The 23555-nt window shown below is 38.7% G+C and overlaps 1 protein-coding gene across 1 annotated transcript; it reads right to left on the bottom strand.

Annotated features, from left to right (window-relative positions):
• Window positions 1-1618: 1618 nt before the first annotated feature.
• LOC129235114 (homeobox protein unc-42-like) lies at window positions 1619-20271 on the bottom strand. Its single transcript, XM_054868802.1, has 4 exons — window positions 20223-20271; window positions 17112-17198; window positions 14968-15251; window positions 1619-2005 (listed from the first exon to the last, which is right to left on the bottom strand). The coding sequence occupies exons 1-4, from the start codon at window positions 20269-20271 to the stop codon at window positions 1619-1621; spliced, it is 807 nt and encodes a 268-aa protein (XP_054724777.1).
• Between the last annotated feature and the right edge of the window lie 3284 nt (window positions 20272-23555).

Raw genomic sequence — 23555 nt, 5'->3', positions numbered from 1 at the left:
CTCCCCTATCGGAAGAGCGCATGACGTCACTTCCTATGCCATTTGACGTCACAAGCGCTTGAAATTTAAAAAATAATTTAAAAAAAACTACTTATCGTATCGCAAAAATTTTTTCACCTATGATATTCATACATGTTGCTCTATCATATAAAAATAAAATTGAAAAATCGAAAACTTCCCTATTCACGTGCCGCTAATAATTGCTTACAGTGAACAATATCACCAAACGCGATAACTTGCCAGAAAAGACAACCACTCAAACACGCGCTCCGATTGAAAAAGGCTTATCTTAAGCTGATGCACCGGTTCGTATATATAGGGGCCTTAGTTTAGAATACAGACAAGGGTGCTCTTGTGGGATTTTCATAGTGTTCTAATTATAATGAGTGATTTAATTAAATTCTATTTTAATGGGAGGGGGAGCATAATTTTATTCAAATTGTAACGCGTATTTTAACCTGATTGTCCCTAGTAGACAATTTAAATCGTCGCGAACCAAATAAAATTTCGAAGCAATCTTGATTCGAAGCGGTTGGTGAGCGTTAATGAGCAGGGGCCGGAACCCTTTAGTTTTGTTAAAAAAAAAAATAATTTTTACACCAATCAAATTAATTAAGAATTTTGAAATGCAAAATATACATGTACTTTTTTAATTAGTTCCAACTATTATGTTCCATATTTCACATGAATTGCTGGAGAATCCGCTAAAAAGTGTTAAATATGCCTTAAGTTTGAAATATTATTGAAATCCCATACTCATTTCTGAACTATCAAGAACATTCCATTCAAAAAAACTAGTTTTCTCTCTTTTTTTTTTTTTTTTTTTTGAAGGGGGAGGGGGAGTTTTCCTGAAAAATTTATAATTTTGGCTCTGAACGTTCTATTAGTCGGTGGTTTTAGCATTTAAAGAATACTACGCAACGTACTATTCTAGAAATTCTCCCCCAGAAGTCCTCCAGCGATATTATTGAAAAAGGAAAGACTAAAACCAACTGAATTCTTTCCAGTTTCAACGTAATCATATAAAGATGCTTTACTAAGCTGATGCCGGCGTCTTTTGTAATTATACGGGGTGTTTTAATAAACTGTTTCAGAATTTCGGGGAGGGATTGAGTTCATCCTCCTCGAGTTAACTGAAACACCCTGCTGGGACTCAGCACATTTTGTTTTTGCTACGAATCGGAGAAATGATCTTTTCTTTGATCGGAGATTACCACGCCTATGAAACTCTGACGCATTACTTCTTGCTGAAACAAGCTCGTACTTTATTTTCGTTGCAGAAAAAGGCATTCGGTCGCTTACAATGCAAAACTGCACGAGGACTTTAATTTTGCCAAGAGCATTCAGAGCCAAACGAGAAGATGCCGACTGGAGCCAGGTTAGGGCCTGCGTGTTTGAGCGTAAGAGACCAACGACCAACCACTGCGTGGCTATGTCAGCTGCATGGGAACATTAGTGTATAAATTAAGAGTTTAACTCCCTGGGAACATACTGATAGCCACGTGGCAGCATTTTCGGATTCGTCCGGTACTACGTTTCCTCCTGGAGCCGTGCTCCCTCGGGCGGTACACGCCAGGGGAGGTTAAAGATTGTCTTCCAGTACGCGAAGCGGTCGCTATTACGTCTGGTACTGGAGCATGGGTGCGGCGGACAAGTTCGGGTGCGGCGTGGTGTTCATGCGAAGCGCCGGGAAGCTCTTGTTGTACCAGTCCTCGTCTGCGTCCTGGCGCATCGCTGCCGCCATGTTGGGGTTCGCGTGGCCCATGGGGAAGGGCTGCGCCGCCATGGGCGGGTAGCTCGAGGCCATGGGCTGGTATCGGCCGCCCATGCTGTTGATGGCGTTCGGTGGCGGGTACTGGTAGCCCCTCGAGGCGACGGTCGCAGTGGGATAGATGTTGCGCATCATGGCCCCGTTGCAAGTGGGGAGCACAGAGGGCGCGGCGAGTGCCTTCTGCAGCTGCTTCTCCTGCTTGCGGTATTTGGCACGCCGGTTCTGGAACCAAACCTGTTTCGAAGAAAAAAGAAGATACATATTATCATTTATGTATATCACTAGCTGATTTGCCCGGTCTACCTTGAAAATAAAAATTGTGTCAAGTGACGTATATTCAACAATCAGGCGTAAAAAATAACTAAAAAAACCATCATAATTTCCCTTAGAAAGATGATCTAAAATGCGTAACCATGGAAACACAAAATAAAATAAGATTTAGGAATTAAAATGCGAAAGAAAATGGTTCACAATTTGAATGGAATCGCGATTTCTTAAACTTGATTTAAAAAGGCTTGTAACTTTTTTTCCTTTTGAGATAAAAGCTTATTTTTTCGACCATAGGTCGTGTTAGATCTGGAGTAAAAAAGGTCGATTTGTCCAATGGCGTCAAAAAGAAAGCTGTGGGACAATTCCTTCACTTTTTATTGATTTATTTAATGAAGAAAGTAGTGCCTAAATTTCAGCTAAGCCTAAAAAAAATTCGAGCTAAAAACGCAAATAACTCCCGTCGTAATAAAGTTAGAGCATTGAAACAAACTGCGTAGAACGCGGAAAATTCTTCCCTTTCTAACGATATGTAATATTAATATGTGCAAGTAATTTTTTACCCTCATATTTGACAATTTATATAAAAATTAGAAGTAAATTGGAATAAAAAAAGAACTATTCATCGAAATTTATTCGAACTGGTCTGCAAACCTTTTCAGGACTAAAAGGAACAAACTGTGAAAATTTCAGCACAATCGGCCGAGTAGTTCTCGAGTTTTTCGAGTTCAAACACACAGACGCTTTTTGGGGACTTAATTTTATACTATGTAGAGATACGACTATAGTTATTCTGGACAGGGACGGATCCAGAAATTTTTTTAAGGGTGGTCAAGTTTCAATGGTCAACATTATCTCTCATACGTAAAAAAAGTATCAGTTACGCAGGGGTGCCGACAAAGGGGATGGCGCTAAATGGATCCATTTCGGCAAATGGATTGTCTACGGAGCCCCCCCCCCCCAGATGAAATCTAAATCTTTTTACATTATCCCCCCTCCGCTTACTTTTTCAATGCCGCAACCTGTGCCATGGATCAAATTCTCATCAAAATTCATATTTCTGCAGGCAAACATGCTGGTCATGTTACCGTAAGTTTGAATATATGACATTACAGCTATAAAATAGTTAGAAAAAGCACACACAACACACACGCGACATGTGGTTTGGTGGAAGAGTACTCTGAAAAACGTTAAGCTCATTAGAGATGATTGTTCTTCTGAAAATGAACAAAGAACTCAAAATAACGGCAGCGGCCCCAGTCAATCCCTTGAATTATGACGTGCTGAGAAGAAATACCTTACAGAACCAAACAAAGCAAGGTTTACATTGGTTATATGTGCATTTACTATTTTTAGTTAAATAATAATTTTGAAATTCTTGTCACAGGGCGTCGACTGACCTTTTGACTCTCCCCTGAATCCGCCCTTGATTCAGGATAACTTTGATGAACACTGTAAAAAAAAAGTGAAACCTTACTCCATAAATACGGTGGCAGCATTCTGCACTTTGGGCAACCTAATTCCGGCGGTTAGCTTCCTCCATAGAAATGGAGTAACTTAACTGATAAATCTGGTGTAACATTATGAGCGTACACCAGTTTTATCAGTTACTAGCTGCGTTGCCCGGCTTTGCCCGGTCTACCTTGAAAAAAAAAAAAAACCATTGCGTTAAGTGAAGTATCTTCAATAACCAGGATTAAATGAAAGAAAAAAAAACATCAAAATTTTCTCACCAAGCAATGACGATAGATACTAAAATACTTTTAAGGAATTAAAATAAAATGAGAAAGATGGATTTAAAAATCGTAAGTATGGAAACACAAAATAAAATAAGTTTAAGAATTGAAAATGAGAAAGATGAAAATAAACAATGGATTCAAAAAGTGTTACCGTGGAAACGCAAAATAAAATGATTAAAAACTTGAATAGAGAACAGATTTTTGAACTTCATTTAATTCGCTTGTAACTTTTTTCTAATGGAGATAGAGGGTTAAACTTTCGACTTTAGGTCGAGTTAGATCTGGAGTAAAAAAAGCAGCTCTATCCAATGCTGTCAAAAAGAAAACTGTGGGACAATTCCTTCACTTTTTATTGATGGATTTAATGAGGAAAGTAGTGCCTAAATTTTAGCTAAGCCTAAAAAAATTCGAGCTAAAAACGTAAAAAACTCCCGCTAAAATTAAGTTAGAGCATTGGAACAAATTGCATAGAACGCGGAAAATTCTTCCCTTTCCAACAATATATAATATTATTATTTGCGAGTAATTTTTCACCCCCCATATTCGGGAATTTATGTGAAAATTGGGCCTAAATTGGAATAAAATAAGAACTATTCATCGAATTGTTTTCAAACTGGTTCTCAAACCTTCTCAGGACTTAAAGGAACAAACTGTGAAAAATTCAGCAAAATCGGCCTGGTAGTTCTCGAGTTTTGCGAGTTCAAACACACAGACACTTTTTGGAGACTTCATTTTATACTATGTAGAGAAGTTACCCCATTGCTATGGAGGCAGCTGAGCTGCCACCACTTTTACGGTGTAAAATTGCACATTTAATTTTTTTTTTCTTTAAAGTGAACAATTTTTCCATTTTTTACTAACCATTTTGAAAGAAGTTAAACAATTTGAAATTGACATCAGAAAATATTCAACAAGACCAATGTACTTATCCATAATTTTTTATGTGTTTCAAAGGTGTCACTTAGTGCTTTCATTTGACTGTTTTGAGGTCCTATCATTTTATTTTCCCGCCAGCCCCTTTGCAGCATCACCGTCGGCCGGCAGCCTCACGATGCTGCTCCTCTAGCGAAACCGTTTCCAGGTTGCGTCAATATCTTACACTTACACGCATACATACACGCACGTACACACACACACAAACACATACGCACATACAGACGCCAACACACATACACAAACACACACACACACAAACACATACACACACTCAAACACATACACACACTCAAACACATACACACACTCAAACACATACACACACTCAAACACATACACACACCCAAACACATACACACTCTCAAACACATACACACACACGCATACATACAGACTCCTACACATACACACACAACTCTCCACACACTCATACCTGCACACAAACACAAACACATATACCTAAACACATACACATTCCCCCCCACACACAAACCCTCATACACAGAACTACCCACACACTCATACCTGCACACGGACATAAACACACATGCCTACACACACATATACATACCCCCCTAAACACATAAACACATACGCCTACATACACACACACACACTCGTCATTGCGAAAAACATAATTTGAATTCAAGAGGTCAAAATTCAAATTAATTTTTTTTTTTCTATTTCTATAAATATCTCACACATATTTTGATAATGGTATCGCATCCATTGGAATAAAACTGAAGAAAAACTCCCGAAGCATTGTAGATCAATCAAAAATTAAGAATTAATAAAAATAAAAACCATTTAGAACGAGTTATTAACCAGGTTTAAAGTGATGCTGTCATCAGGGTCACTTCGAACCTACCATGTGAGAAATGTGATGTAAAATATATATATTTTTTCAATGCAAGTAGTATTGTAATAAACTTTTCGCCTCTTTCTCCTTGGTCGGGATGAGTGGTCATTAATAAAATCAATGGGCCATATCTAAAATTAATGGAATAGAGGGTGAAGAATTTCTGATAGGCTTGTAATAAGGAATTCTGCCCAAAAATCCACAAAGACGACGTGAAATGGAAAAGTTACACCCTACATTTGATAGATTTTAGTAATATAGGTATGTTTCTAAGGATGTGTAGTTGTTGCTAAGAGAAGTCAACATCGGAAACCTATTGTTACAAATTCTGTAAATAGTAATTATTGTAGTAACGTAACCTGTAAATAGTTTCCCGTAATGAATATACAACCCCTTTTCATTCCGCTAAAGTATACGACACCCTATTTCCTTTTCTTTTCATTGATAAAATTTGATAACGGTCTACGCATTTCGGGAAGCAGAAAGAATGTTGTGGAAACTTCTTCGATGTTTATAAAGGCGTCCTGCGTGATAAAAAGGGGAGTTTCGATTGAGATTTCGAACTGAGAGCGTATTTGCTCTGTTTATTGCAAGGCATTTCGCTGTGTTGTTTTCGTATTTGGAAGTAAATACGTGTGTAAACGTTGAGTTTACGGTGTTGTGTGATAATTGCTTAATTGCTGATGAATAATTTAGCAGTTGTTGACGATCTTTCCTGTACATAGTGTAAATAAATTTCCTGTGTTTTTATCAAGAACTGTGTCTTCATTTCAAGAAAGTGGAAGTCGCACCGAATCCGTTACACTATGGTTGGTATAATGATGCATCAGAATGACCCTACCTATGGTTGGATATATGGACTAAAGTCACGAACATTCAGATACTTAACAAGATAGAAAACGGAAAAAATAAGGATCTGTTGCTGGATGGTCAAAGGGCCCATTTCTAAAATGTGTAAAAATGTGTTTCCCACCAATGGACTAAACCAATTTTCAAATTACCCAAAATGTTAATTTACCATCTTATGGCACTTCGTTGAAAGGCAAAGTCAAAAGTGCGTATTCAAAGTTACAAGAAATGTTATCTTCACTACTTAGAATTGGGAGCTTGTAACAATTTTAATCTGAAATTCTTTCATTGTATCAACCTTCGATCATGCTTTTGACCTCGAGAATGGAAGCGTGTAAGACTTCACGAATGACTGAGCAGTACAATTAAAAATGGCTCAAGCAAATTGTTTTAATGAAACCCACTTTAACAGAACAATATATTTCAAATATTATGTTAATTTTGCTTCCACAACTTCTTTTGGCTTGAATGGTTTAAAATCTTAAAGAAAGAGCTTTTAGATCTCTGAATTATGAAAAGGAAAACTCCCTATCATCAGGGAATGCTAAACGCGTTCAATAAACGCACTTGGTAATTGAATCTGTAAACACCGGATTTTTGAGTTTTGGAGGTTTAAAGAAAAATGCAACTTCTTTCGGAAGGAGAAAGTATATTTGTTCGTCTTTTTCTAAAATATGATTCTGAGAAGAAATCTCTTAGTGTTGTAATGGACGAAATCTGCTCGAGGATGCGATGATTCTTTGAGATGAAAATCGTTTTTCGTATACCATGGCTCAAGAAATTGCATCGTCCTCTTCCGAGAAACGGATTTCGAGCTTGAAATGATCACTTTCATTTACAGTTCTCGGGGGAGTGGTTATGAAATATTTTGCGAATGTAATCTGTAAGCATGAAGATCTGGTCTCGTCAAATGCTCAACACCTCGAGGAAAATCATTTGCGAGGGAAAGATTACCCGGCGTTGTTGGATTTCCTGCCCAGGATAAATAAAAATCCGGTATCTTAAAAAGCCATTTACAGGCAAGCAGAAGGGCATTATTGTTAAGGGAAAACTTTGTGGAAGACGCGAGAAGAATTTTCGAGCGATGCATCCGCCCCTGCGAAGGAAAAAGAAATCTGCTTTTCGCAGCTGCCGAAGTTTGGAAAGTAGCTGTTTTGCCACGCCAGACTTATGCATAATTGATAGAGATTCGCCTCCGAGTTGGTGTTTTTTTGCTCCCTTTGTGAGCGCGCCCTTCCTCAGTCTTAAGGCGGGAAAATTTGCATGCGTGCACTCTTTTGCAGGCGAAGATTTGTTCCTCTGTTTGCAGCTCCCCTTTTTTGCCTCTGGAGGCGGTGCGTATGCAAAGCGTGCTTGTTTACTCGGAAAACAAATTCTGCGTCGGGCGCAAAAGGTTTTTGTTGGAGAAGCAATCCCATTGTTTGATGGAGTTATTCGTTCTTTTTCATTTCGGAGGAAAAGGGTAAAAACGCGGGAATCCTTTTGATGGCTGCGCCGCAGCTGGCGCGGCCCCTTCTACTTGATCCCGGGCTCGCTTACATAATTCGCGGCGCTTACACATCGAAACTTTTCTCCTCATTTTTTCCCGCCCCCCTTCCGCGCTCGCGTAACGCGATTTTCGCGGGGAGGTCCCGCAGACAGCTGGAGGAAGGAATGCCCGTTTCATATGCAGAATCCATTACTCGACTTTCCCCGGTACGCGCTTGTCATACCAAATGAGGGCCGCTTGTTTTTCTTCTGGCTCTCTCTCTCTCTCGCTCTCCTTCTCGGCGAGGGAAGAAAGCGCGCCCATCAGCCACTTAGAGAGAGAGAGAGAGAGAGAGAGCGGAGCCCTCTGAAAGGGAAAGAGGCCGCATTAAGGCGGCGCGCGCGCAAGGGCGCCCTAATGAAGATTGGCAGCCCCGCCGCGACAACTCGCAGCGCTGCAAATTCGATTTGCACTCCGGGGCACCGGGAGCGTAATGGACTTGAAGACGTTTCATCGCACGCCCGAAAAAGCCGACCCCTCCCCCCGCCCGCCGAGGCGCCCTGCAATCAGTGGGACTCGTAATGGGGCGGAGAGAGAGAGAGAGCGCCCCGGCATCCAGGGCGAAACTTAACGGATTTGATTTGGGGCACCCGGCTAAAAGAGGTCTGATAAAGTTCCCCGAAAAATTACTTTAGTCTCATTGTCGGTCTCTGCAATGGCGAGAAATCAGATTAGAGGAACGATCTCTCGTTACGGGCCCGCGTCTCGCAATGCAATAAGTGGCGGAGCGTGTCAACACGCGTGTGCCTTTTCTGGGAGCGGCCGAACAAACCGCATTAGTGCGAGATGACCCCGTTCAATTATTTGCCCGTGCGCGGTCCGAGGCGCTGACACCTCGCCTAACGAGCTTACGCCCAGATTTCGCGCGATACCATCGACTTCTGCCGCATTGACTTCCTAATCATATTTCTTGCAGAATGATCGGCGGTTATTTGCTTCATAAATGTTGGCCGGAGCTGCTCTCTGATTTTTAACCTTCCGCCAGACCGATCGTCTGAAGAGGCCTGCCCCCAAGACACTTTCCGGTTGAACGAGGGTGTTGTTCCTCGCGCGAAGAGTAAGTATAAGCAACCCCCGTCGATGATTAAGTGGAAGTCTGTTTTGTGAATCGCTAATGAGCGAGACACAATCATAAGACCCTAAGTAACTGAATCTTTGCTGTGTGATGAAATCATTGATTTTCAGCCGATGATGCAATTTCGAAATGAAACTGAGTATCATAACAAAATGAAGCAAACGGATCATCCTGAAAACGTAACTGAAATCAATACCTTTGCGTACGTAACATTTCAATTTTCGCCAAACCGATCGTCTGAAGAGGCCTGCCCCCCAAGACATGAGAGGCACTTTCCGGTTGAACGAGGGTGTTGTTCCTCGCGCAAAGAGTAAGTACAAGCAACCCCCGTCGATGATTAAGTGGAAGTCTGTTTTGTGAATCGATAATGAGCGAGACACAATCATAAGACCCTAAGTAACTGAATCTTTGCCGAGTGATGAAATCGTTGATTTTCAGCCGATGATGCAATTTCGAATTGAAAATGAAACTGAGTATCATAACAAAATGTAGAAAACGGATCATCCTGAAAACGTAACTGAAATCAATACCTTTGCGTACGTAATATTTCAATTTTCGCCAAACCGATCGTCTGAAGAGGCCTGCCCCCAAGACATGAGAGGCACTTTCCGGTTGAATAAGGGTGTTCTTCCTCTCGCGAAGAGTAAGTATAAGCAACCCCCGTCGATGATTAAGTGGAAGTTTGTTTTGTGAATCGCTAATGAGCGAGACACAATCATAAGACCCTAAGTAACTGAATCTTTGCTGAGTGATGAAATCATTGATTTTCAGCCGATGATGCAATTTCGAAATGAAAATGAAACTGAGTATCATAACAAAATGAAGCAAACGGATCATCCTGAAAACGTAACTGAAATCAATACCATTGCGTACGTAATATTTCGATTTTCAGATAAGATCTATTGACCAAAATGAAATTTAGTGACGCAGGACTACTTTCTCAAGTAATGAAGTTAGAGTTGAAGCCACTCATGTTGAACATATAGACGTTGTACTGTTTCCATCTCTTGTGAAAAGATGACAAGAGGATGCATGGTCTTTTAGAGACGTTTAATGCGATCAATATTTACAGCTATATTACAAATTACAGATTATTTAATGTTACAAAGATATTTTGAACTATGAGAGCCATCGTCTGTGACTTCCCAGCTCTCTGCTCTACGAGTGTCTCCTCCTTTGACCTATTTACTTTCTCTTATATACGGGGATTCGTTTGGCGGGGAATGCACCCCTGTTTACAACAGTCAGACGATGTTGACAAGGTGGTTGAAAAATGTTCCCTATAGTGTCACAGACATCATATCACACCAAACGGAGAAAGTTTATATGCACAACAAATGTCCAGCTTCGGATAAAATTCAGCTATTTTGAAGATCTCATTTCCAACATTTCTCAGAAAAGAGGAGCAAAAGCCGTATTTACGTGTGGTCTTATATTTATCCAGCTCCCATTCTGGTGACAGATATAAAACACCAGCGTAACATGTTTTTCTCACGATAAGTGTGGTCTGGGAAAGAATTTCTAGAACGACCCCACACACTGAATCGAAATAGCAAACAACTGGGGGAATCGCATCGGTATAACGTCAGTCCACATTCAACGCATGAGAATCGGGACCTCATTCGATTCTTTAGCTAAAATGCTCTTCTGCCGCAAATGGCTAATGTAGAAAATTTAATGAACCTCTCAGACTGTAAACTCTTTTTCTCTAATTCGGATTTGAAGTTTTAACTATTCTTCTGAGTTTAAGTTACGAATAAAGTGAAGTTAAATTAACAAATGAATTACGTACATTGCGGGACATTGATGGCTTTGCAGTCACGCAACTTCTGCGTAAGAATCCTATTTTAGTCACTAAATGGAACGTTGCCTCGATGAATTGAGTAAATATTTGAAAGTGAAATTTAAGCAAATATTTGAAAAATTTTTCATATAAATTTTGCATGAAGGGGGATGGAAAAAAGCGATATTTTTCAAAAAGCCACAAGGTGCCTCATGGTAAATTTTCGATAACTGGGAGCGTCGGCAACTTTTCAAAATTGTCACCGAATTCTTTGATGTCCAAGACTAGGGCCACCTTCACACGAGACAACTGAGTTGAGTTAACTTTCGAACGGGCGGTTATCAAGATGTATAACCAGGTATAAAAATGAATGAATCACACGGGATTCTGCATGTGACAGTCAACCCACCAGGCACATGTGCCGCTACCATTCTCATCCTGATGAGATGAATCAACTTTTTTATTGATTCAACTCGTCGGAACATTGCCAAGAGTTTGCTCGACACACGAGTAAACTACTTGAGTCAACTCGGTTCAGTTTTAAAAGCGTTGGGACGCAGCTGCTTGAATAAATTCAGTTCATTAGAAGAAAAGTTGATTTAAACTACACTGTAAAAAAATACCGAAAAGTTACTTGTACATTCCGTGGAACGTTGCGGGATTTCACGGATTTTCACCTATTTCTGCGTAAAATCAAGTATCTTTTGTAAAAAATGTTTCTTGAATTGGTTCAGTTTGCACGCTCACTGGTGCGAAAAATACTTTTAGCTACCAGTTTAAAGATTAACGAAGTGTATTTATTTATTAGTGTATTGTCTTTAGTTCGATCATGGCTCACCCAGGTTGACTAAGCTCCCAGTGAGAGTGAATAAGTCTCTGGATAGCTGCAGCTTTGCAAGACGAATAATTGCAGGCAAGGGACATGGTTGGTTATTACTTGCAATTTTGTCTTAGGGCTTTGGCAGTGGTTGCATTGATGCTTCTGGAGCTTTCTTAGTAACTTTGGAAGGTCAATTGTATTAAACCTACCGAAATTCTTTTGATACCGGAGATATTTCCATATTTCTTAGAAGATTCAAGGTTAATTTCAGGAAGGTTTCTAATTTTTAGCGGATAACGTTCCTGGTTTTTGCAGGATACGTTACTGGCAGAAATTGGGCACATCAGTTATCCATTAATTTCCAGAAACGTATTTGAATCGTTTTTTACAGTATAAGTTGCCTCGTGTGAATGTAACGAAAACACCAGTTAACTAGTCGACCGGGAGCTTTTTCGAAAAGTTGATTCAACTGAACGTCTTGTGTGTAGGAGGCGTAGATGTTATAACTTTTCAACCTTGTCGATATTTCAAGAATGAAATATGTAGATTACGTCATCAATCCGGAAATCAATTTCTGAATATTTGTCTCCAAATTTGTGATATTATGACTAATGGTGGTGTTCGATTTGTAACATTGAACAAAACAACGAGCCACGTAGATCAACTTCGCGAGCCGCATGTGGCCCACCGACCGTAGGTTGGGCACCACTACTTCACGCAGTGGCGTCCCTTTCGGGGGGCGGAGGCTGTCCGCCCCGGGTACCACCGGTCTGAACGGTGACACGATAAGTAGAATTGCAAGTTATTATTGAAAAATAAGAAGCTAAAATGTATTTTTAAGACTACAAAATTGAAAATTTTCGAGGGGGGGGGGGGGTAAACCCCCGGGCCCCGCACTTTTATTCGTCTTTTGTAGATTAACTCACTTAAAATTTCGTTAGGACACAAATGTAGTTGTTTCTGAAAATTGCATGAATTTAATGTTTACATACATGTTTTGTTTTTGCGTTTGTAGCACGCAATACCGCGGGGGGGGGGGGGGTGACACCACAAATTACCGCCCCGGTGTCATCCATGCTAGGTACGCCACTGCATTACGGAATAAAGGAATCACTGCCCATAATTTGGTGACAGCGCCAGGGCCTGATTACCCAAAAGGCATAGGAAGATTGAGCTTCCCCTCAAAATTAACACGGGGCCCAAAAATACTTAAAATTTTTAATGTATTTTTAAAAATATTCAAACATTAGAACTCTAAAATAAATATTTTAAAAAGGGAGGACACAGTTCATAAAATATGGTAGAAAGTTTTTTTCATCTGTGGAATTTACCCCAACATTCTGCAATATACTTTTATTACACTCGATAAATTTTATGAAGTGATAAATCTGAAACAACAACTAACCACCCTTATTGCTGCAAACGAGAGTACAAAAATATCCAATGTACAAAAGTTCAATATGGCTTGGGGTAGGGAGGGAGGGTAAACTTTAATCGGAAGCCTGCTTGACCGTTTTTGGAAATCTATATATATATATAAATGAATGTTTGTCTGTATGTCATCCATGAACTCAAAAACTACCCGGCAGATTTGGCTGAAACTTTCACCGTTTGTTATTTTTGGTACTGGGAATGTTTATAGACCAGTTCGAAAAAAATTCGATCGATAGTTCCTGTTTTATTCCAATTTAAGTCACAATCCATTGGATAAAAACGAATAAAATGATCGGCTGCAGAAATTAATTCGCGTGAAAGATCTCATTGATAAGAAGTTAGCTGTTGCCATTTTTCTTGAGTTTGAACAAATAAATTCTTTCTTTATTGTTTTATGGCTTTTCATGCAACGGGGGGATTTAAAACTTTTTCTATTTGATATTTTTAGCGATTGATTGATCTTGCAAACTGCGTGAGTACAAAATTTGAGTATAGTCACGGCTTCACTTGATACCTGGACCGATTATTATGAAAATTGCTATATATATGTATTTTTTCCAGGAGAAGGTGCATAATATGCTCATTGAAGCCACTCGCCACCAGGTGGCACTGCAGAGTAGCAACTTCTGCCCCGTTCAACCGATTGTCATGAAAATCAGTATAATGATGTATTTTTTTGTTGGCGTAGCAACGCGCGTCGGGTACAGCTAGTAATAAATAAAGCGTTAGTGAGTTTTGTTTCAAGGTGCGTAGAATTTTTAAAAAATGTACTCTAAAAACAAAAGGGGAGGGACTCTGAAATGAGACTTAGCTTCCCCTAACTTCAGAAGTTATTCAGGCCCTGGACAGCGCCAATATCCCAATGGGGTCGTTTCCAAAATTTTAAAAGTATTTTTTTCTAAAAGAGCATGCTTAAAAACATAGGAGCTGACCAACTTTTAAACAATTTGATTAAGTTAAATATTTTTAAAAAATTACTGAAATCTGTGCGCTTTTATTGTTTACACTTCTGTCGTGTGACATTTCCCAAATGATGAAATGCCATTCTGTGTTGGCAATCACAGAGCAAAATATTTAATTCACATCTTTACTCACGTGTATTGGCAACGATAGGGTTGATAGCAAACGTAGAGCGCAATTTTGATTCGCTTGTTGATTATCATAACGTGGAACCGTGGTAGAAAGATGCGCCAAAATGCATCATTTGTGACGTCATCAAGACCACGCCTTGTTTTCAAAATCGGACATTTTAAAAAATGTATTAAAAAATAACTGTTGGGAAAATGAAAGTACTGTTTGACCACCGATTACATGGAAAGGCTAATATCCGGTTTATAGGCGGAAATGGGCGTATCTATTAGTTTATAGGGATGTTAGTTGGTTTGTTTTAGATGCGCACTATTACCTCTCTATTATTTAGCCTTTGTTTTGTAAAAATGAAAATTGGCTCTCAGCAACATTTTTTAAATCTCAAGTATATTCGATCTATATTCTCGCGGAAAAAATTCATTGATTGATTTATTCACAACAAAGTTTTGAGCTTACCATTTTGCTTTTACATTCCTGAAATGAAAATATTTTCTTTTCTTTTTGTTGTTTCCATGGTAACTGTTTTTGTTTCCCATTATTTTATTTTTGAGAATGCAATAAATGAATAAGACACTAGTGACATTATAAAAAGTGTGCATCAAAATCCCATCGTTATTTTCCTCTTTCCCCTGCTGGATTCATTCAAATGGAATCGTCTTTACTTGGCACATTGTCAAATTACATACAATCCGTGGTCAAACTGTATTTTCTGGTTCCATGTTATTTTTTTTTTACTCATTCTATCAATTTCAGTGACTAAAAGTAGCACTTTTGACTGAATTAAACCACCCCATGATCTTAACATTCCCTTTCTCACCTGTATGCGTGCTTCATTGAGCTTGGTGATCCTGGCTAATTCCTCCCTACAGTAGATGTCCGGGTAGTGTGACTTGGCGAAGGCGGCTTCCAGCTCCTGTAGCTGTTCCTGCGTGAATGTGGTACGGTGGCGCCGCCGGGCGGGGGTCGGCGGGCAGGTGGCCGTCCCCGCCCCGCCGCCCGGGGTCGACGTGGGAGGGGTGAGGCTGCCGGCCGACCCCACGAGGCTCGGACTCGTCTCCACCTTCAGCTTCTTGAAGGCACCTTCGGTGGCAGCCGTCAAAACTGAGAAGAGAGAAAACACCTTTCAGAGTATGTTCAGTAAGTTACCGCTCATAGCCAAGGCTAAGGCAGAAATTCATGAAATACACCTCCAGCTCCGTTAATTCTGGCCCAGGAGGTTTTCACTGTAAAAACAATTCCGAAACGTTCATGGGAAATAATGGGAAGCTCATGGGCCCAATTTATGTAAGTAACATTTCTTGAAAAAAAGCAGGAGTATTTTTCATTAACCTTCCAGAAATTATCCTGGAAGTTTTCCCGAAGAATTCAGAAATCTCCCCGATTCAAACCAGTCGTGCACCATACCTTATTTGAAAAATCGGACATTTAAAAATTAATTAAAAATTATGCGTTTTGAAAAAAAAAAAGATTTTCCTCGCTCCATGTTATTTTTTTAACTCATTCTATATACTTCAGTGTCTAAAAGTAGTAGTTTTGACTGATGGAAAAATAACCCCATTGTACAGGCGTCATGACTTGAAGATGGCACTGTTAGTTTTTTTCTTTTTTAAAGTTGAGTGACATTACATTTTCCTCCCCAGCAGATGCCCCAAATGCGAAGATTCTTGTTTCAACTAGTTTGCATCATCATGTGGAAAACTGTGAAAAACATTTAGATATTTCCCAGCTATTTTTGATGTGCAATTTAGGTGCTTGTATTTAGTCCTGAAATACTGTACGCTACGGTAAATGCAGAAAACTATATTTTCATTCCTCCTATATTTTGGAAGATTAAATTCTGACTTAAATTGCACTGTTACGTGTATTTTACATAAAATCAGCATATAATTTAACTTTTGTATGGTTTGTTTCTTTTAAATGATTTTATAGATTACATTTGAAGGATTCAATAGTCAAATATTCATACCCAGTTACTTCTCAGAGTCTAGTCTTGGACACAATGCACAAAATTTTGTGTCTTAATTCATTCAGAAGAAGGGGAAGGATCATCAAGGTTGAAACATTTAATTTTTTTCCCTTTTTCTCCTACTGACCCTACATATCTTTACTAATAATAAAGCTGAAAGTCTCTCTGTGCGGAGGATGTCTGGATGTCTGTAGGATATCTGTAGGATGTCTGTGACGCGCATAGCGCCTAGACCGTTCGGCCGATTTTCATGAAATTTGGCACAAAGTTAGTATGTAGCATGGGGGTGTGCACCTCGAAGCGATTTTTCGAAAATTCGATTTTGCTCTTTTTCTATTCCAATTTTAAGAAAAAAAAATATCATAAGATGGACGAATAAATTACGAAATTATCATAATGTGGAAACGTAACATGTGCACAAGCCAATTGGCGAGATACGAAATTATCATAACGTGGAACCGTAACGTGGGCACAAGCCAATTTGCGAGAAAATTCACTACACATCATTTGTAAATATACAGGCGAACCAAAAGACCTTTTAATTTGCTATTACGGGCGAAGCCGTGCGGGTACCACTAGTGGATAATAAAATAGTTGTGCACTTTTTGAAGGGCAAATTTACGTACAGTGACTCCTCGTGTAGTCACCGGAAGTGAAAGAATAGTCCCAATCTTGCTCGTGCATATCGTAAGAGGCTACTAAAATGGCTACCCAGCGTTGGGGGTATGGCCCGAAACCCCTACCTCCAGGGGATTTATAAATATGAATGTCTAGTCCTTTAGGTTGGTTATTGGGAGCCGGGTCAGTAACCCTGACTTGTAAAAATATTTCCTGATTCGAAAGTTACTACTCATAGTTCTGGAGAAAGAAGATGGCTTGATGATGTCTTCAAGGACATACAGGTCAAAAAGATCATTGTTTGTAGGGGGGAGGTGAGGTTAAAGACAGAATCACCTGAAAGAGGATTGTGAAGCAGGCTAAAACCCATTCAATACAGTAATGCCAGTAAGAAGTAGAGAAATCCTTTTTTGGAGCTGTTTTGCTAAATGGTAATTTCTGTTGGTCCAAATGGAAAACATCGTTTTGGTTTCAGCTAGTAATGTAGCCAGAAACAAAAAAAATCGGAGGGGGAATATGGTTAGTTTTAATCCTTTTGTATCGTCAAAAAAAGAAAGAAAAACTTCCACATTTCTCAAAGGGAGAGGGGTATATCCAATAACTAATATGTATATCCAATAATAAATAAATATACCCTCAAGTCCTCCCTTGTAGCTACTCCTTCAGTTTTGGCTGAACTAAGTGATTTACGGGATTTCCAGTATCTGTATTTGCGAACCTAAAGTGGGACAACTAACCTGACAGTGTCGTAATGATGTGATTAGGATCTGCGTACTCTCTTAAAAAAACAGGAAACTTTTGTGGTAAATATTACTGTAAAATAGAGTGTTTACTGTGCAAAAAAGAAAACAGTAAATTGTACCGGGAAAAGTAAACGACTGCAGCGCCAATTGATATACCACGCGACTTACAGTGCGAAGCACATAAAAACCGTACTTCCTCTCACTCGATGTGCCCCAACTGGGACAGGTCAGCAAAGCCGCCAGCTAATACGAAGGACCCGAAATCGAATCTGCCGCTCGCATGTTGCGATTTTTAACTCTCGTTTATTTTACCGTAAAATTTTGCATTAAAATAGAATTTTATAGTAAAAGTTACTAGCAACATGGATGCCAGTAATTTTTACCGTAAAATTTCAGGAATTTTTTTAACGTACCTTTCACAATACTGCCAGTTTAGGTTTCCCCGACAATTATGTCGCAACTATGTAGATTGAACTTTTTCACCCCGTTTTCACTGTGAAGACCCAAGTAGCTATATGAGGGAGAGGGAAGGAAGGAGTTTACTGCTGCTTATTACTTGCAATTCAAAATGTATGCACACTCTTATACCTTAATGAACGAATGTTTGCTTGATATGAAAGTTTGTTTTTCTTTACTAATAATAAAGCTGAATGTCTCTCTCTCTCTCTCTGTCCGGATCTCTGCCTGTCTGTCAGGATTTCTGTGACGTGCATAGCGCCTAGACCGTTCGGCCGATTTTCATTAAATTTGGCACAAGGTTAGTTTGTGGCATGGGGGTGTGCACGTCGAAGCGATTTTTTGAAAATTCGATGTGGTTCTTTTTCTATTCCAATTTTAAGAACAAAATTATCATAAGATGGACGAGTAAATTACGAAATTATCATAACGTGGAACCGTAACATGGGCTAAAGCCAATTGGCGAGATACGAAATTATCATAACGTGGAGCTGTAACATGGGTACAAGCCAATTGGCGAGAAAATTGACCATACATTTTTTTGTAAATATACAGGCGAATCAAAAGACTTTTTAATTTTGCTATGACGGGCAAAGCCGTGCGGTACCACTAGTAAAAAAAATCAAAATTGTGACAGCACATGTTTTTATCGTATAATTTAATTTATTTGATTTTTTTTAATTAATCTTCTTTTGCTTTTCTCACATCTTTATTCATACAGATGAAAAATAAACCAAGAACCCCGTGTATGCCACTCACTTTGTAAAGTTTTGCATCACAATTTTGTTTGTGGCACGTTGACTCTTGTTATAGTAAACAATTCTAATTTTTTTTTCTATGCTTTTTAGCGTAACTTAAAAAATTTCAAAATACTAAATAAGGCACACGAAAAGAAGACGCAGCGTTAAGAACAAAGTAATCAGAACCATAAATCCTCATACAAAATGTTCGTTGTCCTTCAAGTGCACTTTTAAATTGTGCCTAGAATACTCGTTCATATCAGCATGACTTAATGTCTGCAGCCATTGCTTATAACAGCTTGAAAGATTTACGGCTTCAAAGAATTATCAGATCACAAACGAAGAAAGATCTTTAAAGTTAGTGAAAAAAGTTGTGCATGATTTTCTTCTTAAATTAAAAAACTCTTTGAGTAAAATTCTTTATTACTTTCAGCTAATGCCGAAACTATAGGTATTTTTCCTTATTAAATACCGGTTTTGCGAAATCGCAAAATGTCACGAAATACCGGTTTTCGGTACGTCGATATTGCGGTCACTTCAGTTTTATGTGTTCTGTGTCGATACTTTCTCTGCATCAAGCGTGTCATTGTAAAATAAACACATTTACAGAATTCAAGGTGAAGTCGAGTCGGAGATTCCCAGCCGCTGGCTGGGCCACGGAAAACTTCTGCAACTTCTCAGATTTTAACCTCTTGTCAGCATAAAATGTTACCTGAATTTAAAAGACAATTAATAATATATATTTTTCACTACATTTTTTTTTTCATTAAATAGATAGTTCCCTCCCCCATAATTTTGTCTTTGAAGGTTGGCAACGCTGGAGCGTGCTTTCGTTTATCACGTTTTATGCCTCGCATTTCTTCCTTTTTTTTTATTGAAATTGGATTTCGTAAATTACTTTTTGTACTATTCTCTAATTTTAATTAAAAAAAATATTTACCCATTGACAACAACCATGAAAGTGGTATTTAAATATTTTTGTTGGCAAATGATAGTGAAAAAGTTGTAAAAACATCTTAATATTTTTTTATTTACAAAAAAAAGTTTTTGTAAAAAAAAATAACAACAACAACAACAATAATAATAATAATAATAATAATAATAATAATAATAAAACACTATTCCGTGAAATATTTTTACAAATTTTACAGGTTCAGGGTGCATGAACTATTGATTTTTTTAAAAAACCATATTCTTAATGTATCGTATCACGTGAATCTCTTGCTCATGGTTTGAATTCCTATTGGTTTATAATTTCCTCAGTGGTGCTCGGTTGACCCGCTATTCTTACTTTTTGAGCAGCTTGCTTATCTGCCTCTTTGCTTTTGTCGAATGTCTTTTCATCCATAAACTCACTTTTTTTGCATTGATAAAGAGGTTCCTTGTAACTCCGAAACACGTGCACTAATGTGCAATTTAAAGTTGCAATTTCGTTTTTATGTTACATCGTGTTTTGCTGTTTTGGATTACTGTTACTTGTTCTTTTAAACTTCATTTTTTGGAGAATTATTTATTCATTTATTTATTATTGGAAGAGAAAGATTCTTACCTCCGTTTTGGACGTGCCTGAGTGTTGAAGAGGTCACTGAAGTGGGCATCGTGTAGAAAACCATGCGTCGGCCCTGTACAGCTGCTCCAAACAAAAGAAAAAGAAAAACAGCCTTAGCATTTACAAAATATACCTAGTAAGAATGAACGAAACACACTGAAGAATAAAAGCATGCAGTAAATTATACAGATACTTTTGAAAATAATGTCTATTCATACGAATATTTCTTTTTTTTTATAATGATACGAAATGGTAAGTGATTTTGAAGGACTCCAGTATCAAGGCTCGTGGTTATTATAGAACGAAAGATCCAATAGTGGGGTGTGCTTTCCACCCTCTTTATTTTCAACGTAAGAGTTATGAGTCGTAGTATCACGTTCCACCAGGTAAAATGCCCCACAAACTGTATTTCACGATTTCAGAAACAGAGTGCCCCTGCGTCGATTTTTTCAAGAGCATTTGTGCATAAAGAAGTTTTCTTTTATACACTACAGCCATTTTCAGTGAATTTTCAAAGGTAATTACAGTTTTATTGCAAAATGAAAGGCAAGAGTGAGACTTTTTAACGCAGTTTAAAACTTTTTGCATTTTTTTTCCTACACTTCCATTATCTGTTAAAATAAAACAAAGAATATGTATGTATCTATACGTATAATTATGTATGTTCCTATACAAATTCACAGTTTAAGTCGGATCTCGTCCAGATTTGACAGGGAGGTATTTGAGCACCCGGGAAGGAACGTAGAAGGTTTTCGACCGCCAAAAAAGTACCGAACCGTTCGAATTTTAATTTTAGGTCCTGAAAATGGCATTAAATGGCTCTTCCTACCCGAAATAATTATCCGATTGTCTTGGTTTCAGTCTCATTCGAAAACCTACGAAAAATACCAATGAAGTAGATTTACTTCCTCTCGAATTCAAAACCACCAAGGCTATAAAATCACTGAGAGAAAAGTTAAAAGCATTTTTAAGTAAGGGAAAAACACTTAAATTGGAAATTTATCGTCTGCCGCGAGCTGTTTTAATAAGCTATTTAATAAACTTAAATGAAAGCATGGGACTTTTTGGCAAGCAATCTATGTTTACTTTTCAGAACTTTAATACAAACGATGATCATTCCAATAATCTGTTGATTTAGCTGATTAAACAATACAATAACAACACAAGAAAGGCTACTAAAGTTGATTGTGGTCTTATTGGCTTACTTTTTTAACACTAGGGAGTGGGGCGATTAGCTTTGACGAAAGTGTTATATGCCCCTTTTCGATTCGATTCCGAGTCACAACTGACTACAACTGTATTTATGTCGAGGACTACATACTAAGTGCCTCGCCTCCATTATTTTTTATACCGATAGATGGCAGCACCATCACCGGATCGAACAGTTAATGAGAATTTAGAACTAGATCAGGAGCTAATAGCTACCTGGTGCTAGCACCCCCAGAGGTATCGTTTCGCTTGGAGGACATTGAGACCACGAGCATATTTAACGTCGTCCAGTCCCCTTTGATGACGACGGTGGATCTTCGACCATCGAGGTTCGAACTCAGGACCCTCCGGCCCCGAATCCGACACTCTACCGATCGGGCTACCACGGCCCTATGCCCCTTTTAATTAAAGATCATTTGCTCCGCTGATAAGGCGATGCGCCAAACATTACAAAATTTCTCTTGCATTGAAATTTAAGGTCATTTAAAGTAGGTTGACAGGAAACTGTGAAGTAGTGATTGTTAAGGTATGTAACTGCGCTTGACGGCTTTTTTTCTCCTTTAATACAGAAATTTTAATAAAAACACAACAAATGCTCTACAACCTTTAAATAGAGAGTCTTTAACGTGAGTTTAAAGAAGCATGGCCCCACTAGATGACGCTGAAGCTTAACGGCCTTGACAATTAATGACTTTTTTTTGTGTTAAAGTGATGCAGCTCATGCATCCACCAATCAATGTCAACGTTTCAAAGTTTGTTTCTTTTTGATTGGACGTAACCCATTTTGACCGCAAGAGGCGTTGAATGGAACCCCTGCATCCACTAATCAATGGCAAGGTAATTTTTAACGAGGGTTCCCTGCTTAGAGCAGGAATTAAAATGGAGGGAGCAAGTCCAATCGTTGGCTTAACAAAAGCTGAGGCCCAAGAACCCAAGTCACGTGACTCAACAACGACGAATGGTTGGCACGTTTTGCGTGAATCAAGCGAAAGAAACCTGATTTGCTTTAAAATCTATCAATGACTGGGGGTCTTGGGGTTTCATGAATAAAAGTATTCACTCTGCCATGAGTTTCAGCACGGCCTATAAGAATTAAGCGAGGCCATGATGGAAGAGAAGAAAAATAAATTGTAAAATGGCAACAGAGAAAATTTACACAATATATTTTTTAAAAAAAGTAGCTGTATAAAAATGAAATGTCGAATGGAGAAAGAATCTGCAACTGAAAGTCCTGTTAATGAGTCTGAAACCTTTATCAAAGAATGAATAAGATTCTGCACGGAGCGTATAGAAGATAACTGTTCCACTAAGTCATTTATCTGTTTTCTGGACAAAGTGTATATTATATTCAGTAAATTACCGCCCATCAGCCAGGGCTAAAGCAGAAATACGTGAAATACACCGCCAGCTCAGTCATTTCCAGCCGAGGACTGCAGTTTCGTGCTTCTTAGCACTCATCAGCCCGGCATAGGAAAGTGACTGAGCTGGAGATGGAAAACCTCTTAAGGAAGCCAAGAGTGCGAAACAAACTTGTAGTTAAAATAGAATTAGCAGACCAGACGAGTGACCGAAGCAATGATTCGGTTCAACTCGAAGATTGAACGCGAGGCAAGGTATATTCCTTGCCTGCTTGAATATACCTTGCCTCGCGTTCAATCTTCGAGTTGAACCGAATCATTGCTTCGGTCACTCGTCTGGTCTGCTAATTCTATATTAACTACAAGTTTGTTTCGCACTCTTGGCTTCCTTAAGAGGTTTTCCATCTCCAGCTCAGTCACTTTCCTATGCCGGGCTGATGAGTGCTAAGAAGCACGAAACGGCAGTCCTCGGCTGAAAATGACTGAGCTAGCGGTGTATTTCACGTAAAGTGTATAACTGTTGTCAGCAGCTAAAGGGCAGTAACTGCATTTTTTAAATTTTTTTCTTTCCTTCTATATGTTATTATAATGGGGTTGTTTCCTTCAGTCAAATTTTACTACTTTTAGTCACTGAAATCGATAAAATGAGTAAAAAAATAACATGGACCCAGAAAATACTTTCACTTTCCCAACTGTTATTTTATAATTAAATTTTTGAAATGTCCGATTTTGGTAACAAGGCGTTGTCTTTATGACGTCATAAATG

This window comes from Uloborus diversus, chromosome 2 (genome assembly GCF_026930045.1).
Source record: "Uloborus diversus isolate 005 chromosome 2, Udiv.v.3.1, whole genome shotgun sequence".
Lineage (NCBI taxonomy): Eukaryota > Metazoa > Arthropoda > Arachnida > Araneae > Uloboridae > Uloborus > Uloborus diversus.
This window is presented reverse-complemented; position numbering and strand designations above follow the sequence as displayed.